Source organism: Crotalus tigris, unplaced genomic scaffold, assembly GCF_016545835.1.
Source record: "Crotalus tigris isolate CLP2741 ecotype Arizona unplaced genomic scaffold, ASM1654583v1 scf7180000018371.15429387391:27106975, whole genome shotgun sequence".
In the NCBI taxonomy this organism is placed as follows: domain Eukaryota; kingdom Metazoa; phylum Chordata; class Lepidosauria; order Squamata; family Viperidae; genus Crotalus; species Crotalus tigris.
Genome location: NW_024096970.1, coordinates 5,510,481 through 5,529,206, shown reverse-complemented (window position 1 = coordinate 5,529,206; position 18,726 = coordinate 5,510,481). Strand labels below are relative to the sequence as shown.

General features: G+C 41.2%; 1 protein-coding gene across 1 annotated transcript in view; it reads right to left on the bottom strand.

Moving 5' to 3' along the window:
- Positions 1-18,679, bottom strand: part of OTOP1 (otopetrin 1) — a 111,365-nt gene extending 92,686 nt beyond the window's left edge. The window contains exons 1-2 of the mRNA XM_039351228.1: positions 17,276-18,679; positions 14,258-14,394 (exon numbers count right to left, since the gene is read on the bottom strand). Of these exons, the coding sequence (XP_039207162.1) occupies positions 14,258-14,394; positions 17,276-17,708 (570 nt within the window). The 5' untranslated portion in view covers positions 17,709-18,679. The remainder of the gene's footprint in view (positions 1-14,257; positions 14,395-17,275) is intronic.
- Between the last annotated feature and the right edge of the window lie 47 nt (positions 18,680-18,726).

Genomic DNA, 18,726 nt, shown 5'->3' with positions numbered 1-18,726 from the left:
TAGCAAAATCTTATCAAATACAGTTTGATCTTTACAAAATCCATACATTTTCACATCTTTTTCATATCTATTTTGCATCTGTAAATGTGTCCACCACGACAGATTGATCCCCTGATTTTTCAGTTCTTGCTTAGATTTTAAATTTCCATCAATATTTAGAATATCTCTATATGCCCATAGTTTTTCAAAATCTACCAAGTTCGGATGTATAAATGCCTCCATCATTGATAGCCACCCTGGAATTTTAAAATATATTTTAGCTTTATTTTTTCCTATACAATTAACAAGGCATTTCTTTTATAGTGATTTTGAAAATACTAATGAGCTCTGTTTTTTCCATACCATAGGAAAGCATGCCATCCCAATTGTAAATCATGCCCCTCTAAATATAACAATCTTTCATTTCTCAGCATTATCCATTATCCATATTAAAACAGATGGGATTGAAGTGGATCCTTACACACACACCCCTTCCTGGGGATGCATTCATGCAGCAGATGAAATAGGAGCTGCAAAACGATGCATGGTTTGGAGCCCACCCAGGAGAATTAATGTTGAGGGAAGAGTTGACCTGGAAGGGGAGCAAACTGTATGTCCCTGACAGCCTATGACTACACGTTCTACAGAGAAATCACAATGCTAAGCAAGCTGGCCATTTTGGATTCTTAAAGACTTTGCACTTGACTAAACAAGAATTCTGGTGGCCGGGGATTGAAAAGGACATACAGAGTTCTGTGAAAAGCTGTGTTGTGCGTACAGCCATGAAATGGAGGCCAAGGAAGAGTCCAGGATTGCTGCAGCAAGTAGCCAACCTGACCCGACCTTGAGAAGTAATAGCCATGGACTTTATAATTGAACTCCCAGAAAGTGGGGGGAGCACAGTCATCTGGACAGTGGTGGATCTGTTCTCTAAACAAGCCCACTTCACAGCATGCTCCAGCCTCCCCTTAGCCCAGAAGCTGGCCAAGATGTTCTTGCAACATTTTTACCAACTGCATGGAGTGCCTAAACACATCATCTCAAACCATGGGACTCAATTCATGGCAAAGTTTTAGTGTGAATTCATAAAACTGATAGGGTCCCCCCAAGGTCTCAACTCAGCTTTTCATCTGAGTACAAATGGGGCCACATAATTTATTTATTTATTTATTTATGAGACTTATATACCGCTTTAAGTGCAAGCACTCTCGAAGCGGTGTACACCAGTAAGCAATGTATATATATATTTACATTGCCCCCAACAATCTGGGTCCTCATTTTACCTACCCCGGAAGGATGGAAGGCTGAGTCAACCTTGAGCCGGTGAGATTTGAACCGCTGACCTGCTGAACACAGTCAGCTAAAGTGGCCTGCAGTACTGCACTCTAACTGCTGCGCCACCTTGGCTCCATAATGAGCTAACACAATGGTGGGACAATACCTACATTGCTGTGTTAACTATTAGTAGTTTAACTGGACAGAACTCCAGCCATTTGCTGAGGTGGCATACAATAACATAGTCCCTGGTAGTATGGGGCCTACCCCTTTTAAGGTAACTACATGGTTGGAGTTTGTGCCAATGCCAGAATACCCGAGAGAATCTCCCTCATCAGTAACACTGACTGAGTGAGTGGATTCCATCAAGAGCACCTAGAGTAATGTGAAAAAATGCCTAGATAAGACAACAGAGAGTCAGAAGAGACAGGCAGACAAGAAAGAGGCTCCCCAACGGATGTTTCATGTGGGAGATAAAATGTATTATTTACCAAATACCTAAAATTGAGAATCCCCCGGAAGAAACTAGGTACCAAATACATAGGACCTTTCCCGACTGTAAAAGTGATCAACCCAGTTACAGTAGAACTAAACTTCCTAGGATATTGGGTAAAGTGGACCCAATTTTCCATTGCAGTTTGCTGAAGCCAGCCAGGAGATCTAGGTTGAGGCCAGTTGAAAAAGAAGCACCAAGGTCCAATAATAGGAGAGGGAGAGAGGCATTACAAGATCAAATGAATTCTGGATTCTAGGATACATAAAAGGAAGTTATAGTATCTCCACTAGAAGAAGCAACCTGTGTTAAGCTTCAGAATAGCAAAGCAGAGTGGCTAATCATTAGATTCCGTTCTGCAAAGTATCTGCAGAAACCAGAGATTTCTGAAATAAGGAACTGAGCAAGAAAGAATGGCTAATGTGTGTTTATTGTTTTCCAGATTACTCCCAACTTTTAGGAGGGTCCACCTATCAAGTCTTTTTTTTATTAAAAGTTTTACAAATTTAATACAATGTAAACCCCTCCCACCCCTTCCCCCACTTCCCAGAGCTGATTACAGGGTAACAAATAAACATACATAATGTAACTAACATAAACCAACTATACTATCAATCAAAACCATAACACACTTTAACTCCTTTTCAAAACAAATATTAACAAATTAAAACAAAAATAATAATATAATTAAAGCTATTAATGATTATCTAAAATCTACTCATATGCAAGATAATACTTTTCAGTTTCATATTTCTTTTGAATGTAATCAATCCATCTTCTCCAAACCATAACATATTTTTCTTGTGAATGGTCGGAGATTTTTGCCATTTCTGCTAAATTAGACACCTTAAGTATCCATTCTTCCATAGTAGGCAGTAAGTTTTTCTTCCAATATTGCCCCACCAATAATCTTGCAGCTGTTATAAGATTCAACATCAAATTGATTTCTTTAACATCAAAATCTACAATAATACCCAACAAAAATAACTGCGGAGTAAAACGTTCTCTTTCTCTTAAAAATCTTTTGAATATTCCACCAAATCTTAATCCAAAAAGCTTTAATATCTCTACAAGTCCACCAAGTGTGAAAATAAGTTGCATCTAAACTTCCACATTTCCAACATTTGGGCTGTAAATTCGGATACATGCGGGACAACTTTTAGGGATCCAAATGCCATCTATAAAACATTTTATAAAAATTTTCTCTTAAATTTTGCGCTTGAGTAAATTTTACATTTCTAACCCAAATTGTCTCCCATGTATCCAATAAAACTGGCTCTTGAATATTTTGAGCCCATTTAACCATACAATCTTTAACTAACTCCGTTTCAGAATCCAATTCTGAAGGCATTATAAATTATAAGGCATTATAAATTCTCTTTATATGAGCTCGACTTTGATCTTTAATCTGTTTTACCAAATTCACATCCTCTAAAGTAATACCAACCTTTTGATCTAAACTCCACCTCACTAACAATTGATTATAGTAAAACCAAGAGTATACAATATTTTCTTGCTTCAACTCAGTTAAAGACTTTAGTTGCCAATGCTGCCCAACCAAACTAAGTAGTTCCTTATAAGAAATCTTATCCAAATTTACTCCCCTAGATACTCCCTCTATCACGTGTCCAGGAATCCCCCAAATTGGAATTTTATAGTTTAACCTATAATAGTACTTCTTCCAGACACGCAACAAGGCACTTCTCAAAATATGGGTTTTAAAAACCTGATCCACTTTTTTATCATAAATTAAATACGCGTGCCATCCATAAAATAAATCCCATCCCTCAAGAGAAAGAATATTTTTATTTGTTAAGTTGAGCCAATCACTAATCAACGTTAAAGCTACCACATCATAATACAATTTTAAGTTAGGTGCCTTAAGTCCTCCTCTTTCCCGTGTGTCTTGTATAATTTTGAATTTAACTCTTGGCTTTTTCCCTGCCCAAATGAATTTAATAATCCCCTTCTGCCATTCCTCCAAATTAGCATCTTTTTTCAAAATAGGTATCATCTGAAACAAGAAAAGAAACTTTGGAAGTATATTCATTTTAATTGCTGAAATTCTCCCCAACAAAGATAATTGTAGCTTTTTCCCATAATGTCTCATACCCATAATGTCTCAGTTATTTTTACACAATTTAACATTAGAAGCTGTAATATATACTCCTAAATATTTAACCTTTCTCACTATTTCAAAACCTGTTAATTTAACCAAATTATTCTTTTCCTTCATAGACATATTTTTCGATAATATTTTAGTCTTATTATTATTTACCTTAAAACCAGAAACCTTCCCATACTGAATTAAAATTTCAACCAAATCCCTGTCTGTCGGTTGACATAATGTCACAACCAAATCATCAGCAAAAGCTCTCAACCTATAATCATTCTTATTTACTTTTATTCCCTTTATTCTAGGTGACTCACGAATTTTAATAAGTAAAATCTCCATTGTTAAAACAAATAACAATGTGGATAAGGGACGTCCCTGTCTTGTACCCTTTTCAATTTTAATGCTTCTGTTAATCCCCCATTAATTATAATTTGTGCAGATTGTTGTTGATATATAGCCTTAAGAGCATACAAAAATTTATCCCCAAAATTCATTTCCTCTACTACTCTCAATAAAAATTGCCAATCCAATTGATCAAAAGCTTTTTCAGCATCTAAAAATATCAAAGCCACAGGGATTTGATTGTTCTTGTACAAATACTCAATTAGATTAACAATTTGTCTTACATTATATTTCATATATCTTCCAGTTATAAATCCAGATTGATCACTATGGATCAATTGTTTCAAAACTCGCATTAATCTATTAGCCAATATTTTGGAAAAAATCTTATAATCTGTGTTCAAAATAGATATAGGCCTATAATTTTTGGGCTGGGTCAAATCTTGATCCTCCTTTGGAATCAGTGATATAAAAGCCCTTCTCCAAAATGGAGGTACCTCTGCTCCCAGCAGAATGTTATTAAAAAGTTCCTTCAATGGTTCTATCATTTCTTCAAATAGCATTTTATAATAAATTGCTGTTAATCCATCTGTACCTGGAGCCTTACCAACCTTTAATTGTTTAATTGCCCAAATAATCTCATCAGAGGTAATTAAACCATTAATCTCATCTCATTGGTCAGTAGTAAGTCTAGGAAAATGTAATTCCTATAAATCCTTTTCTATATCTGAAACTTGTATATTTTCACTAGCATATAATTTTGAACAAAAATCTAAAAAACTCCTTTTAATCAAGGTTTGTTGATATACTTCTTTACCTTTATAATTTATTTTTTCTATAATCCTTGATTTCTGTTTCTTTCATAGTTGGTAAGCCAACCACCTACCAGGTTTGTTTGCATTGCAAAATGTATTATGTTTCATATACCTTAAATTAGTTGCAATCTGATCAGCTATTAACATATTAAATTGCTCCTTAAGCAAAGTTATAGAAACCTTTAAACTATTGTCCAATGGATTTAATATAAGAGCCTTTTCCTTACATTTAATCTCTGCTTCCAACTCTTTACGTTTCTGCATCTGTTTGCGTCTATGCACATTATTCATATGAATCAAAACCCCTCTCATATATGCTTTACTGGCATCCCATACCATTGGCATCGAAGTACCCTTATGCATATTCAAAAGAAAAAATTCCTTTAAATAATCTCTACATCTCTGTAAATTCCCCTCATATCTAAATAAATTTTCATTCAGTCTCCAAGTCCTTCTATTCCCATCTTCAATAGATAAATCCAACCATACAGGACTATGGTCTGACAATATTCTGGGGAATATCTTGGCATTCTTCACCCTAGAAAAGAGATCATTGGTAATTAAAAAAAAGTCAATTCTTGAGTACGATTGATGCCTGTCCGAAAAAAGGTAAAGTCTCTTTCTTCAGTATTCCGTTCTCGCCAAATGTCTCTAAGTTCCAGATCATCCTTCAAATAAAAAAAAACTTTAAGTAATTTTGTATGATTAGGAGATTTAAAAGAACCCTTCTTGTCTTTGCTTGAGTCTAAAACACCATTCCAATTTCCCATCATAATTACTGATTTGTAATCCAATTGAATTATTTTCTGATGTATCATCTTATAAAAGTATTTTTGTTGCTGATTAGGAACATATAGTCCAATGACAAGACTTCTCTTACCACTTAATAATAAATCAATAATAACATATCTTCCTTGTGGATCAGAGTCAATTAACTTCAGTGATAAACTTTCCTCACATAAATAACTACTCCTCCTTTTTTCTGCAGAGCAGAGGCTGTAAAATGTACTCCCAGCTGGGAGTTGATCAAATACTTTTCATCCTTTAAAGCAATATGAGTCTCTTGCAAACATATAACATCATTCTTATGTTGTTTCAGATAATGAAATTCTTTCTTTTTTGTGGTGAATTCACACCATTAACATTCCATGTCAGGAACTTTGCCATCTTTAGTGGCCTGAAGCCTTTGGAACACTGCATTTAAGTTTGCAGTCGATGACCTCTTTGGTCTTGTTCCTCCCACTGGCTCAGAGGTAACTGCTTGTGCTGTAACTCCAGCATCTACCTTTTGTTGTTCTTTTTCTCTACATTTATGAGCTGCACGAGTCATTCTCTGTTCCTTTGGATCTTCTTTTATCTCCAAACACTGCTGCATAGATTCAACCAACAACTCTTCTGCTGGTGACATTGCTCCTGCAGCCAACTGTCCTTCAAACTTACTTTCATTTCTTCTAGACTTTGGAGATGGTGATGCACCTGCCTTCAGAACAGAAACATAAAAATCTCTTGCTTTTAAAATTGTGTTAAGTCTATAACATGTTCCAACATAATTCACCACTATGCCAAGAGGTGCATCCCATCTGAATTGAATCTGTCGTTTCTTAAGCTCCTCAACCAAAAAAGCAAAGTCCTTTCTTTTTCTCAGAATTTTTGGAGGTATTTCTTTTAAAATTATAACATCTTGAGCTGCAGTTTGAAATCTTTGCTTTTAAAAAACCTGTATAATTTCATTGCGAAGTGATCTTCTGGAAAAATAAATAACCACATCTCTTGGTAAATTTCTCTGCCTCGCAATCCATGAATTAACTCTAAAAAAAAATTCTATCTCTCTCAACATTTCTTCAGGTTCACATCCTAAAATGGAGGCTAATTCTGCTGCAATTTCTTCTTTCAAATTCTCTTGCACATTCTCCTTCAACCCTCTTATTCTCAAAGCAAATTCCATATCTCTGTATTGTGACATTGTAATTTCATTCTGTGCTGCATCAACATTATTTTCAACTTTTTCAACTCTGTCCTCTAATCTTTCAACATTTCCAACCACCTCATCCACCCGGTCATCAAGGCATTCTACGTGGGCAGCAAGCCCCTGGAGAACCAACACAATATCTTCCCTCATCTCATTATTTTTCTGCTCCAAAAGCTCTGCTGTCTCAGGTTGGATCTTTTGTGCAATTTTCTCCAAAGCATCCTGTAAATCTTTAAGTGTGAGTGCCTGAGATGGAGGAGAGGGTGGAGGAGATTTAGGCTTAGGTTGCTGTTTAGTCTAAGTTACTGGAGAAGAAATTGAAACTTTAGGAATAGAAGAAATTCCAGGGCGTTTTGAAGCCATTTTAAAAATAAAGAGATAAGAAAAAAAAAGAAAAAAGAAAAAAGCCACTTCTTATAACAAAATAAAATAAGGGGATAATAAGAACAACTCCCCCATACATAAAAAAGAAAAAATTCTTTGAATAAGCAGTGTTACATTATTGAAACTTTGTTGCCAAGTAAAAGTGAAAGTCTTCAAACAAAGAAACAGGATTCCTCCACCATTTTTTTCCTCACTCCATTTGTTAAAGTAATAACTGGAGAAGATATTAATTCTTTCTTGAGTTAAAGTTAAAATTCAGAATCATCACAGTTCTGATCCTCCTGAACAGCTCCGTCTGCTTTAGATTTTACTCACAGTTCTTCTTAAGCAGCAGATGTGGAAGCAGTGTCTGGCTTCGTTCTCCCGTTCCGGAGAACAAAGGCGTCTTGGGATGCAGACTTAGTCCAGACTCCGAAGGAGCTCTCACCCTTCGTCTTCCAAAAAAAGAATCTCTGGGAGACTAGAGGAGCTCAACTTCTATCCAGAAAAGACTCACCTTCTTCCCTTTGCCCGGGAGGAAGGTTCCGAGCCACAAAACAGCTGATGGTCGCTGTCTTGCCGGCTCTTACACATTCTCGAAACGGGTGGCTAGGAAAAAAGCCACCATTGGCGCGGCGATCCCACTGGAAGCTTCCGCCTATCAAGTCTTGAAGCCAAGTCTTGCTGGTGCAATGGACATTGCTTCTCAACTTATCAGCAAGCTCAGGGGAGGGAAGAGGTTTGGAATGCAGACTTCAAAGATTAAGGAAGCAGATTGTAGGAACCAAGGACAATTGCCAAGTGTCTGGCCAGTCTAGAACAGGGCTTTTCAACCTTTTCACCCATTGTACCACTTTTAAGATAAGGCAATATCCGAGTATCACCAGTCACCCAGCAAGGTGTCAAAAACTTGACCCCCCCCCCCAAAAAAAGGAAAAAATGATAAAGTACAGATAGTCTTCAACTTACAACAATTCACTTAGTGACTATTTGAAGTTACAATGGCACTGAAAAAAGCAAATTATAACCATTTTTCACAATGTTGTTGCAGCATCCTCAAGGTCATGTGATTTACATTTGGATGCTTGGCAACTGATTCATACTTATATGACGGTCACAGTGTCCCAGGGTCATGTGATCACCTTTTGCAACTTTTTGACAAGTGAAGTCAATGGCCAGGGGGGCATGGCCAGCTCATCACTCAGGTTGCAGGGTGCCTGTGGGGAGTGTGGGTGGGGATGTGGGGGGATCTGTGAGTCTCTGGTGGAGGGGGGTGGGACGTGCATGGGCAGCTTCCTTTCCTCCCTCTCTCCCTCCCATTGTCCCTTCCTTCCTCCTTTCCTTCCTTTCTTCCTTCCCTCCCTTCCTTCCATTGTCTCTCCCTCCCTTCCTCTGTTCCCTCCCTCCCTCCCATTGTCCAGCACTACGGGAGTGGGGAGGGCATAAAAAAGCCCGAAGGAGGCTATTGGAGTTTGGCCACTGCTGCCGCCACCGCCGCTGATGCTGAGCCAGAGAGCTGCACGACGGCGGCTGCTGTGGTTCCTGCCCGCTACTTCTCCTTGGCTGCTTTCTCTGAAAAGGAGCAGCGGTCACACATGGTGCAGCCGGGAGCCCAGCACAGCCGCTGTTCTTCTGCAGGGGGAAGAGAGCGCAGGCAGTGGAGGAGCGCATGGGGTGGGGAAAGAGTCGCGGCTGCTGGACTCCCTCTGGTGCATTGCATGCAGCCACAGCCAGAGAAAAGCAGAGAGCAGGGAAGCAGCTCATTCATTGCTGCAGCGGCAACCCAGAGCCACACGCAGCCCCAGGCATTTCTTTTATGGGCACAGTGGACCTCAGCACCAGGCTGGACCCTGGGAGGCTCCTCAGCGCTGAGCCAAAATGCAGCTGCAATTGCAGCAGCTCCAGCCCCTCCCCGGGTGCAAAGGGGTGCTTTTGGGGCTCCAGTCCCATTGCTGCACTGACCTGCGGGCAAAAACAGGCCGAGCCCAGCGACCGGAGGGCAGCCATGAGAGCGGCAGGAAGAGTGGCTGGGGCCTTGCTGGGGAGGGCTACCCCACGCCCTTTAATGGTGGTCGGAGAAATGACGCGCAGCTGCCAATCCCGACCTGCTCAGCTTGCCCATTCTTATTCCCCCCTCCCAAAAGGCGGTGCTGTAAACTTTACAGCTTTCTGCAAGCAAGTGAGATGAGCAGGAGCATGAGATCGGTGTTTCTGAGCACACACCGATTCGCGCCTCTGCCCATCTCGCTCACTTGCTGGCGCCCACAATCTCCCGGTCTCCCCTCTGCCTACTTTGCGCAGCTTCTCCTGGGGCCCTTGCGCCCACTGTTAACCCACTCGCCATCATGCAGGGTAAGGTTGGCGCCCCTGCCCCACCCAGATGCCCTCACCTCCCCCCAAGCATTTTTTTACTCACCTGCTTTCAGCTGCACTCCCTTTCTCCTTTTGCTTCTCTGCCTTCGCCATGTGTTTGTAGGTAAAAAAGAAAAAAAGTTCCATGAGACTTTCTAACTTCTTGGAAGAAATTAGAAAGTCTCATGGAACTTTTTGTTTGTCTCACAAACACATGAAGGCTGAGAAGGACAGGAGAAAGGGAATGCTGCTGAAAGCAGGTGAGTAAAAAAAATGCTTGGGGAAGATGAGACCATCAGGGTGGGGGCGGGGGAACCCAGGCAATGCACCATGCAGCTCCAGCAGAATCTCCACTGAAGACTGCTTGAGGCTGCCTGCTACCCCAAGGCCACCGCCAATCAGCTGGAGCTGCGCAGTTTGATCCTGGGCTCTCAGTAGGACTCAGGCAATGTGCAGTTCCAGCTGACTTTGCCACAAGCCTGTGCGGCGCTGCTGCCTCTTCACCTCATCCACTTTTACACTTTTTAAAATATTTTTTTACATTTTTTTACTTTTTTTTACATTTTTTTTCCAACCCATTCTATGCGTACCACCAGCCAGGTGCTTGCGTACCACTGGTAGTATGCGTACCACCAGTTGAAAAGCCCTGGTCTAGAAGTGCTTTCCCACAACAATATATTTCAACTTGATTGAGCAACATGACCTGATCCAGAGGAGGAAATCAATGCTTTTACCAGAATGATTTGGGTGGGGTCTAGTCAGAGCCAGTTTTACTTTCACATATGCTAGTATGATGTACTGAATAAAGTTTTGCATTAAGAGCTCACATAACTCCAAGTTTTCATAGACAAAAACCTAAAAAGGAGTTTCATCCAACCTGCTAAGCTGCAAGTAGCCACTCTGGTACCTTTTAGGGGGGGGGAAGATAGGTTCCTTCATCTATGCATTGACTATAGAGGGATGAATGACATTTGCATTGAAAATGTTTGCCCCCTTTTAAAGACATTTTAGCCCATTTGGCTAAAGGAAAAGTTTTCACTAAATTGGATTTACGGGAAGCCTATTACTGAGTGAGAATCAAAGAAGGGGAAGATGGAAAAATATATTTAACTGTCCCCTAGGATGCTTCCAGTTCTCCCCTTTGGGCTCCAGGATGCCCCTGCCATGTTCAGTCAACTCATAAATGAAGTCCTGCATGAAAACCTATACAACGGGGTCCTGGTGTATTTGGATGACATTACAATTTATACTGAAACCATGGCAGAGCACATGAAATTAGTGTGAGCATACTAAAGAAACTCCAGGCTACCCAACTGTATGCTAAGCTTTTCATATGCGAATTTCACAGGGAAAAAATGACTGTCTATGTTACTACATAAAGGAATAGAAATGGACCTCGAAAAGGTGTGGGCAGTTCTTGATTGGGCCCCATCCCGGACCAGGAAGCAGCTCCAAAGGTTCTTGGGGTTTGCAAACTTCTATTACCAGTTCATACCTTAAATGCCCAAATAGCCCTATCCATTATGAACCTGTTAAAAATGAAAGGGGAGAGTAAGTCTAAACTTAGCCAACCTTTAAAATGGTCTGTGGAGTGCCAGGCTGCTTTTGAGAAACTAAAGCAACTGTTCACTGCCGAACCGGTGCTAAAGCACCTCAACCCAAATGCCCCTTTTGTCATGCAAGCAGATGCCAGCAGTATAGCAGTGGGGCTGTATTACTAGAGAAAAATGAACTGGGGACTTTACAAGTCTGTGCCTATATTCAAAGAAACCCACAGAAACAGAGCAGTGAAGGGCAATATGGGAAAAAGAAGCTTACACAGTATGATAGGCACTGGAGGCACTTCCTAGAGAAAAGCAAAATCCCTTTGAGATTTAGACAGACCATAAAAACTTGGAGGCCCTTAAAACCCCTAGGAAACTGTCCATAAGCAGATCTGCTGGGCACAGTTCTTTAGTTGGTTCAACTTCACCTTGCACTATATTTTCAGAGGGTCATAATTTTTGGCAGACACTTTATCTAGAATGCCACAACACAACAGTGCTAAGCTGGAGCTTGTCTGGCCAGTTATCCCTTCAAAACAAGTAACAGCCCCAGTTGTCACAAGAGCTCAAGCAAAGCAGACAAAAACTACACCTAAAGAAGTAGTCAAACCTCTGAAAATAGTCCTAAAAGATGACTGATTTAACAACCATAAAAATGAATTCACCTTACACAAGAGCCTTGCATGGGTTCGAGGGAAACTGTACGATCCTAAGAGCCAACGAACTTTAGTCCTGGAGAAAAACCATGGTTCAAAAACAGCAGGGTATTTAGGGTTTGTGAAAACCCTGCACCTGATAAAATGCCAATTCTGGTGGCCATCACTGAAGAAAGACACTGAGGCATATGTGGCTAGCTTCCCAGTATGTGTAGTGGCAAAACAACAGCCAGGGAATGTGCCAGGACTCCTACAACCTGTGGCAAGATCTCAGGCTCCTTGGACGGAGATCTCTATGGACTTTTCCTGAAAGCTCAGGAATCCTGACAGGCCTATTTTCCAAACAGGTGCACTTCATACCCTACCCAAAGATCCCTTCAGCCAGCACTCTACCTAAGCTCTTCACACAGCACATCTACAGGCTACATGGAGTGCCAGAGCACATAATCTCAGGCCAGGGAGAATTGGCAAGAATTTCTAAAATTATTAGTCACCAAGCAGGGACTCAGTAATTCCCATCATCCACAGACTAATGGGGCCTGTAGATGAACTAATGGGGTTCTAGAACAATATTTAAGATGTTTTGTTAATTACCAGCAAGACAACTGGTCATATCTCCTCTCATTTGCAGAAGTGGCATATAACTCTGTGCATAGTAACACTGGTTTCACCCCTTTTAAGGTGGCTACAGGGCAAGAATTCATTGCCATGCCAGAACTGCCCCAAAGCATGCCCCAGACTGTCTCACTGACTGACTGGATCACCCATCTACAACACACCTGGCCCTTGGTCCACAAAGCGCTAGATGACACATGTACTGTACATAAAAATCAAGCTGACAAAAATATTCTAAACCAAAGGACTTTAAAGTGAGAGACAAAGTCTACCTTTCCACTAAATATCTCCAATCTGAGATATCCAAAAAACTGAGGCCCAAATACTTTGGCCCTTTTCCCATTTGTAAGCTCATCAACCCTGTAACAGTACAGCTAACACTTCCCCAAAACCTCAGACAAATCCATCTAGTATTTCATTGTAGCCTGTTGAAGACAGCACTAACCTCTTCCCTATGGCCAAAGCCAGGCACCCCTCCAATTCCCACCCTGATCGAAAGGAAACAGCACTAATTTTTCTCTCTCTTTCTCTTTCCAGGACTATTGTCCCTGTGAAGGGGGGCAGTATGTCAGGCTGCCCTCCCCATCGCTTGTGCTGCAGCTTGCCACAATCCTGAAGGACGGGGATCAGGAAGGGGGCCTGTTGTAAAGGGAGAAGGTGGGGGGGATACCAGCATAGACAGGAAGGTATGAACCAATTTCATGCAACCCCCTTCAAGGATTTTTGGGTGCCCAGGACCTGGGAATGAAATGTTAAATGCTTCTCAAAGTGTCTTGTTCTCAAAACGTCCAGCTACCATCCTATTGGGCATTGATGTAACTCTCAAGCACTTTAATTGATTGGCACAGAAAAACATGCAGGATTACCAATGCTTTAAGGAAGCTACTTTTCATTATATAGGAATTTCTTTGCAATCCAATAATTGAGATAATTAGTCCTAGTGGACAATCACTATGAGCCAGCAGTGTGCTGCAGCTGCCAAAAAAGCCAACACAGTGCTAGACTGCATTAAGAGAAGGATAGAATCAAGATCATGTGAAGTGTTAACACCACTTTATAATGCCTTGGTAAGACCACACTTGGAATACTGCATCCAGTTTTGGTCACCCCGATGTAAAAAAGATGTTGAGACTCTAGAAAGAGCACAGAGAAGAGCAACAAAGATGATTAGGGAACTGGAGGCTAAAACATACAAAGAACCGTTGCTGGAATTGGGTATGTCTAGTTTAATGAAGAGAAGGATTAGAGGTGACATGATAACAGTGTTCCAATATCTCAGGGGTTGTCACAAAGAAGAATGAGTCAAGCTATTCTCCAAAACACCTGAAGGCAGGACAAGAAGCAATAGATGGAAACTAATCAAAGAGAGAAGCAACCTAGAACTAAGGAGAAATTTCCTGACAGAACAATTGATCAGTGGAACAACCTACCTCCAGAAGTTGTGAATGCTCCAACACTGGAAGTTTTTAAGAAGAGACTGGACAACCATTTTCTGAAATGGTATAGGGTTTCCTCCCTGAGCAGGGGGTTGGACTAGAGGACCTCAAAGGTCCCTTCCAACTCTGTTAGTTATTATTATTGTTATATTGTTTTTAATGGACTTTGAGGAAATACAATTAGAGGGCTGAAAAAAACTTGAACCAAGTTAGTTTATTTTAAGGCTTTTACACAACAACAGTACAATCCTGAAAGAGTTATATACATCTGGAATAATAAGAGACCAAATGGCTTTCTTTACCTGCAAAAGTGTATGAATTGCATGTGCAACTGGAAAAATGCCTTCTGTAATTGATAAGCAACTTGAAAATCCAACAAAGTATCCAATTTTGAGAGAATCCATAATTAAAGTAATGATTGCAAACAAAGTAATTCCACCTGGAACAAATGTTAAATGAAAGAGTTATACTAAAAGTAAAAATTTTCAAATAGCTCAGCAGGTAGCTTTTTTCAACTTCATTCACAGGAATTATTCCAGACCTAACAGGCTAACAGCAATATTTCAAATACTGGGTTGTATATGTAGAAGAATAGAAATAGAAATAGAAACAGAATAGAATATTCTTTATTGGACAAATGTGACTGGACACACAAAAATAAAAAATATTCTAAGTCCTCCATTATTATTCACTTGACATAAACATTTGCTCACCAGGTTATCAGGCTGTACAGATCAATTTAACTTCTCCCTACTACTCTGAAACTTCAACTCCTTCAACACATGTAATGTTGCCAAGATGTGTTGTAGCATTCCAAATCTGGCAGGTGGGAGGTAGATGAAATATTCTCGCTATTTGGTAAGCTGTAACTTATCATAGGGACATGTCATTCTTTCATTTTTTTCTGTATAGATTCAATTTATAACCTACATTTCTATTTATATTGCACTCAAAATAACTATCTAAAATTAAGCATCAAAAGCCCAATAAATATATACAGAAACAGCTAGTAATTTGCAGTAATATACATTATTTTGCACCCTTTCAAAAAAGGATGGCTAAAATTAACAAGAAATATTCTCAACAACATTTTGCTGCATAATTCCCCTTTTTCCACACAGAAGACACTATGCAAGAAAAATGGCTTTTGGATCTCAAAACGGTCCACCATTAAACAGTGGTGAGGTGGGATTGCCTGGAATTGTCCTCTTCTTCTATGTCCAATATATCAATTCCCCTCAGTTAAAACAGTTATGACTCTATATGACTGGTCATGTTAAGTCCTTCTACACATGCAAAAACTACTGAGGAGAAACAGATCATGCTCAGAAGACATGAATTCTATTTGTGGATTTCCATTTGGTGGAAAGATGGTTGCAAATTGACAGAAAATGATGTTGAATTAATACATTGGCATATCTTTCTAGCAATTATAGAAAATATATGAAGAAAACAATTATTAGCTTCACTGTGGATACACCAAAACGGTTATCATACAGGACATTTTAAAAAGTGAGATAAACATACTAATTTTCATATACCAGGTATCCCCGGCAACCTAACTCTTCTTGTACTAAAAAAAATGGCAAAAAAAGCTTGTTCATCCTGTTCAACTTCCTGCACTGACACCTATCTTCCATCCCTACTCACCCCCCAAAAGAGCTACCAGCTTCTTAGGGATAATGGACAGTTTTGAGCAAGAGCATGAGGGAAATGATTAACCCCCTCACTTTCATGGTGGTCATTGATGTAATTGATCTTAAATCTTGCTTTCTTTTTTTAAAAAACATGTTTGTTTCATCAGCCCATTTCCACTCCAGAAGTAGTTAGAATGCCATCTTCTGCTGAATTTTGCAATGGGTTTTCAAACTTACCTTTAGGAGGATAATTATCATAATAAATGGGATGCTTGGAGTCAGTAAATGCAAAGGTATGTTATTAGTGACTTTACACGCTACCCTAAAATACTTGGTCCAAAATACTATCATTCTGGTGGTTCTCATGAAGGAAGATAACAAACAGAAAAATGTGTACAGTATGTGTACATTGGATTCAATGGCCCTTTCTCTGGACAGAGAGTGAAACTTTTTTACACATTACATTTGTCAGAGCTATCACAGTTCTGAGACTCCCTATCTTAAGCCTTACCAAACATTTAACTTCTTCCAAAACATCTACTAAAGTATACCAAAAAAATCTATGGATTTTGCATTCTTGTTTCTATAACCATTTTCTTATAAAATTTGGAATCATAAAGCATAATCTCAGTTGAACTGCTGAAATGGGGATGCATATGCTGAAGCATCAACAATATATAATTCCCAAAAATCCTCAGAAAAATGTAATCCCTTAACCTGGGATGGCACACCACTAAAATCTGGGCTCCAAGGGCCTTTGTTTTGGATTAGAATCCAGGACAGCAACTCTGTTATGAACAAACTACCTTATTCTCTTAACAAAGTATTAAATAAAATCTCAGTTTTATATACTGTCTGGGAAGAGAGGATGGTTAGTAAATAGGGATTAAGAAAAGTAAATAAAGGCCTCATCAAAAGTATATTGGATTTGTCCATCATTGTAGGGAATGTTCACATTTCTTTGTTATGTATAAAGTATCCCTAATGGAACTTGTTACATGGCGATTTTATTGAACTTGCTTAAAGAATAATAAACAAATATGCATAAGGTCCTAATGACACACCTAATGATTTTTTTTTCCTAGAATGAGCCTTAGAGGTCACATAGTACATCATTTACTTGGTGCAGGATTTTCAAGAAGGATTTTCATATAGTGCTGTGTGAGAGATCAAGGGGAAAAGTTAACTCAAACACAGCCAGTTTTGTACCGAATAACTACAGTTTTGTTTGGATAGGGCATCCAAGGAATTTTAACTGTTACATGGCCTCCAAAAGAGCATCTTGTTCTACAACCTCTGTCGGATGCCCACCAATCTAGACCCCTAGCAAGGAGAACACTAGCATTTTGTGTGAGATCCTGTTCTACCGGCCCCGTTTTTATAGTCAAGATGTTCTTCCTGACATCAAGAGCAGTGTTCACATAGGGATCCAAGGCTCCATTCCAAATGTTACCCTGGAGGTCTCCGGCGGGGATCCTCCACCCTTAAATGGTGCACTTCATTGCCTACACCGAGAGAAATGTGCGGTTTTCTGGGCAGCAACAAAGGGGGGGAGGGGTCCACCGTTGCTTCCTCCAGGACCTGTTCCTCCCTTTCAGGATAGCCTGCCAAGCGGCTGCCCGCTTTTCCCAGCTGGAGGCCCTCTCTCCGCGGCCCGCCCCCACCCCGCCACTCCCCACTCACACTTGAGCCAGCGTGCTCCGGCTTGGGTGTCCTTCTCCTGGATGAGCCTCTTGTGCGCGCAGCGGCGGCACAGGTACCAAGCCATCCAGAGGAGCTGCAGTACCATGAGGGAGAGCAAGTAAGCCAGGACGTCGCTTTTGGCCACCCCGACGGCGTGGACAGCCCAGGCGAACATCAACAGCAGCCCAGCCAGCAGGAGGTGCAGCCCGTACTGGCTACTCAGCGTCTCGGCGCTTTTTTGCGGACAGCTTCGTCCCACCTTGGCCAGCAGAGGCCAACGGCGGTCCTCGCCCCCTTTGGCCCGCTGGATCGGCGGAGGCCAGGGTTCCTCGGCCGCCCTCTCCAGTTCCCAGCCATCCGCCGTTGGGCTGGTCTGGGCACAGATTTTTGGGTCCGTCGCGGCGGACTCGAAGGGACTTCCACGTAGACCCATGGGCGAGAAGCGCTTTTGCCCGGAGATGCCCACTGTTGGAGGACTGGTGGGTGCACGTCAGCTTAGCACGGAGGCATCTCTGGAGCTGAGAGGAGAAGAGGCGAGCAGGCGCGCACCTGCCGATGTTCCCAGGGGCTGCGCTTCTCCAATTACTCTCCGGGCGGAGAGCCGCTCTCCGTTCTTTGGGGCCCCTTCGAGGTGGTTTGACGGACGGCAGGTACGCTCGATTCCGGCTCTGCAACAAGACCTCCTCGTCGCGGCCACCTCCCTGATTTATTGCCTGTGTCCTCCTCAAGAGGTCCCTTTTCCAAGACCGTCTCCGCGGAGTATTTATGGGGTGGAGAAGCCGCAGAGCCATTGGGCGGGCCGCCGAAAGCATCGGGTTTCATTCAACGTAGATTCTGGGCTGCGACTCTTTTCGTCGGCTCGACTGCACCTGAAGGGAGTATGCTCCCAACGTCGATTGAGTGAAGGCGGCGCTCCGGAGAATCTGCGCAGCTAAGTAGCTGGGGCAGAGAGGAAACCCCGGAAGAATACGGACGATCCTGGAAAGAAGACCGTAGCTGGTGCCCTCGGGCGGGCCGGCGCCCAGTAGATTGGTCTATCTCGACTTGCACTAAACATCAGATGTGACATGGATATTTGAAACTTAAGTATTTCCCAAATTATAGAAGTTAAGGAACACAGAACAGCTTCATGTGACACAAATACATGTGGGCAGGAAAAACAAGTACAGGTTAGGTGAAACCTGACTCAAAAACATTGTGAGAGGGACCTTTGAGCCCCAGTGGGTGATCCCCCAACAGCATGCAGTAGCAGCCAAAAAAGCAAATACAACCCTTGGTTGTATACAGAGGCATTGAATCAAAATCACGTTAAGTATTAGTACCATTTTATAAAACCTTAGTAACACCACACCTGGAATACTGCATCCAGTTTTGGTCACCACATTACAAAAAAGATGTTGAGACCTGGTGACTATAACATAGGAAGGACTGTTGCAGGATTTGGGTTTAGC